Here is a 4,403-nt window from a genome sequence, read left to right as displayed (position 1 = left end):
GACAGGGGCCACCAAGCTTTCGGCTCGGCTCGGCACGAATCGTGCGACTCCGTCGCCCTCCGACGGCCGCTCAAAGTATTCGTCCGATCACTTTTCCTCTACCTCGGCCGGCCATCGAGCCGCGCACTAATACGAACGCACGGATACGTACGTGAACATTACCACCCAACCATAGCCACCTTCTTCGACCCGGACGAACAAACTCTTTTCTTGGCCATCTTACGAAACGATCGGCTACCTGGATAAACGTTAAAGAAAAAAAACAAAAAAAGAAAATAGAAAAAAGCACATTTCGTTTTTACTCTACATTGTTGTTACACTCTCAATACAGATATTTTCTATCTATGATATTTATCTTTAATATCTATCTTTAATATATGATTTCTATATCAAACAAATTATTTTCGAGGAATATTTGTTATTACTTTCGTGTACAACTTATTTTCGATTACTATAGCATACATAATAACAAACAATTAATATGTTTTTAAAAAAATAACTGTATTCTATACGTAGATCGTATGATTTGATTGTTTATTACGTAGATTGTCATCAATAAATTGAAAAAATAAAAATGTTATAAAAATTAAGGTCGATTATGATTGTGTATGATCACAATTATAAATATCATTATAATCTGCTTCATAGTGATAATTTCGCATTTAATATCAATGTTAACTATAAGAGTGTAAGAGTATTATTAATCACAAATGATGGTATAATTCTGTGCATAATACATCAGGATGCGGTAATAGGTGATAATTTAACGTAGATACCACATGTTGGTTGGAGCATCATTGGATCCTGCATATTCAAAGGATACGGTCGCGTTGGTGTTTTCTCGCAACCGTCAATTACATAATTGTTAAGAACTGTGATCAGACCTATTTTCATTTGAAGATACGCAAAACGTAAACCTGTAATAAGTTGTTATTATTATTTTTCAATAATTTATTACGTTGGAACCAGTATCCAACGATTTTACGATAACTTTCTTATATGCTTCGCTATCGAAACGCTCTATTATGCGAACACTATAATACACTTTACTTCTTGCATCATTTACTATGAAAACAAATACTCAACGACGCAGTACGTCCTTTGTAAAATTTTTGTTCTTATTACTTTATTATATTTTTTATTATATCTATATATGCTCGATTTTAATATTTTCTCATTACTGTATCATTTTTTCTAAATACAAGTTCACGATCGTGATAATAATTAATATCCTACTATACGAAAATTCCCTCACCCGAACAATTATGTTTCCTTATTATTTCGTATACTAGAAATTCTACTATATTATAAATATATATTTACAATACCTAATATATAATACATTTATAATCATGCATAATAATATAAATATATTATAGTTCGAATTAATAACAAAAATTGTTTAATAAACAATATTTTCTCTTACCAATACAATTTCTAGGACCATCTCCGAATGGTAGGAAATGCATGGGATGTCTTGATTTCGTAACTTCGTCCGTAAATCTGTCAGGATCGAAAACTTCGGGATCGGGATAAATGTCTGGATCATGTTGGATTCCGTAAATCGGTATGAAAACTTTTGTACCTTTCGAGATCGTAACGTTAGTACCGTTAAACGTATAATCCTTTAATGAGCCTCTAACGAGATGCATCACTGGTGGGTATATCCTTAAAGTTTCTGTAATACATAATCATAATTATATATATTACATGATATTTCAAAAAAGATTTTTCGAAAATTTTTAACCCTGCAGTACGTGCTAGCAAATAAAAATGGAAATAATGTTTATTTAACAGGAATTGTTATTTTTCGAGACAAAGAACGAATTTTCGTTTCATAAAAGTATGTACAGAATTAATTGTAATAAAAGAAAAAAAAAGAAGAAATGTTGTTTTCATCATAACTATTATTTTATAGGAACGTATGTACCTTCTAAAACAGCATGCAAATATTTCATTTCCTTTAAACAATCGTAAGTAATCTTTCCATCGGTCGATTCAAGCACTTCTTTGATCTCTTTTCGAAGTTTCGTTTGTATTGTATGATTCATTGCCAATTCGTACATGGCATTGCTTAATGTAACCGAAGATGTCTCAAATCCAGCAGCAAAGAATACTACAGCTTGGGCAGCAAGAATACCATCGGTGAGTTCTAGAAATAATAATCAAATATTTAAATATATTTTTGTATTTACGAATGCACGTAAATGCGTGTTTGAGTTTAAAAACAAAGAAAATATATTTATATGAGAAAAATAATAAATAGTAGATTCATGTAAACCTTACCAAAATCCCCGAGTCTTTTCAGATCCTTTAGATTCGTCAAAACATCTATAAAATCATGTCTATGAATATTATTTCTTTTTCTATAATCTATCATCTCCATGGTAATTCGTGTGAAAAATTTTTCTACGTCTACATCTACTAATAATCGGCCAATAATATTATAAAGCCATGGAGTTTTTCTAACTAGTTCCTTAACATAAGTTTTCAAATCATTGCGGAAAATCCTCTTTCCCATTTGACGAAATTCATTTTTATCATCGTTGATAGCGTTAATATTAAGACCGAAAGCACAAGAACCAATGACATCAGTGGTATACCTGGCCATAAGATCTCGACACTCTATTGGCTCGTTTTTTTCAACAATCCACTTTAAATGCTTCTCGAAATGTTCGCCACACTCGAGTAACAATTGAAACATGTTCTTCAACTTTCCGCTTGTAAAGACTTGCGTTAACTTTGTTCTTAACGGTCGCCATTTAGCTGCTCCTATCCTGAAAAGGTGACCCGTCATGGGTTCGCACTAAAAAAAGAAGAAAAAGAAAAAAGAAATACCTTTTTTAGTTTTGAACTTTTGTCAGAAAAAAAATAACTTTTAGATTACGCATGTACATATGTCACATACATATACGTGAATGATAACCCCAGATAATGATTAAAAATGTTTTTTAATTAGTATTTTCAACACTTCATTCAAAAAACATATGTATTATTTCATAAAATTATATAATCCAAATTATATAATCCATATATAATCCAATTGTCTTTTATTATTAAATTTACGTAATATAAATGACAAATATATCTAATTTTTTTTTATAGACATACGAAAATTTATAAAAGTTGTGCACAAAAGAATTTCACTGTACTTTATAACTTAAATTCGATGCACTTTCGTTATTAGTATTAAAATTATAATCGACAATTTAAAGGTTTACAAGATTTATACTTTAAAGTTTAATAAAAATACAACATTTTTGCATTTATCTATGTTTCTGAGTATTTGAGCTAATGAGATACCAAATTTCTAGATTGACTCACTTTTTCGTTACAGAAGACCGGTCGTTCAGGAAATATGGAAAAGTCCTTGATAATCACATCTTTTATAAGATCGGGATTGCATAAAACTAATGCTGGTATATCCTTTTCAAAAATACCGAACATTTGCTCGTCCTTATATTTATTATACAAATTCTTGAGATATATACTCAAGGATATTTTAGCAAACATCACATCTTTTATAGTACCAAAAATTAATATGGGATTTGGTCCTTTTACACCTCGGATTTTCCAATAATCATATGTCCGATTAAGATAATAATACAAAAATAATAAACTCGCTAATATAAAACATATTACTTCTATACTTAAAACCATGATGTTTTCGTTTTAATTAATATATGTGTACTGTTGAAGCATCGGTTCCTTGCTCGATACTACACTATTGGATTTTTATTTTATCTTATCGCATGAAATGTCGATATAGGCGTGACGAAGTTGTTCTCTCCCTGTTGCATGTTTTCACGTTTATTACGTGTTGTGCGTCCTGATATAAAAATAGTAAAAATATTAAAATTGAAATGATTTAAATTAACTATAAATTAAATTCAATAAATTGCTAACAACATCCGTAAAAGCACTGATCTTTCTGGGTCTCGAGAATTACTTTACTTCCATGATTATCTTATCATAATGATTCAACAAAAAATTTCTACATCTCCATACATTATATAAGTTTACTTGGCATGAAATATACATTATAACCATATGTTATCATTATTATTCTCTTTTTTACGGTTCTGAGGAACTTTCCTATGACAACTTTTATCATCTCTCTGGAGTCAATAACAAACGTTGTTCCTAAATGGTCTTATCCATTTAATTGTAAATGATACTCATTATTTCTTTAATAATATATATACATTTATAATATAGAAAAATATAATTATAAATATATTCTGCTTAACTTTAATTGTATATAGTTCATTCACTTATTGTTCAACCTATTGCTTGTGTTATTATACATGATTAATTATTCAAGTGATGTGCAGTACAGTATTTACATTTATATCTAGTTTTGATGCTAATAATAATTGTTACGAAAGAGAAGATTAAATGTC

The 4,403-nt window shown here is 29.6% G+C and overlaps 1 protein-coding gene across 1 annotated transcript; it reads right to left on the bottom strand.

Moving 5' to 3' along the window:
* Window positions 1-276: 276 nt before the first annotated feature.
* LOC122522878 (probable cytochrome P450 6a13) lies at window positions 277-3,903 on the bottom strand. Its single transcript, XM_043644227.1, has 5 exons — window positions 3,325-3,903; window positions 2,287-2,806; window positions 1,931-2,152; window positions 1,427-1,678; window positions 277-917 (listed from the first exon to the last, which is right to left on the bottom strand). Exons 1-5 carry the CDS (start codon window positions 3,658-3,660, stop codon window positions 739-741), a joined length of 1,509 nt encoding a protein of 502 aa, XP_043500162.1. The 5' UTR covers window positions 3,661-3,903; the 3' UTR covers window positions 277-738.
* Window positions 3,904-4,403: the final 500 nt, after the last annotated feature.

The sequence above is a fragment of the Polistes fuscatus genome, unplaced genomic scaffold (genome assembly GCF_010416935.1).
Source record: "Polistes fuscatus isolate 324 unplaced genomic scaffold, CU_Pfus_HIC Scaffold6, whole genome shotgun sequence".
In the NCBI taxonomy this organism is placed as follows: Eukaryota; Metazoa; Arthropoda; class Insecta; order Hymenoptera; family Vespidae; genus Polistes; species Polistes fuscatus.
The sequence above is the reverse complement of the archived record's forward strand: the minus strand, read 5'-3'. Positions and strand labels throughout refer to the sequence as shown.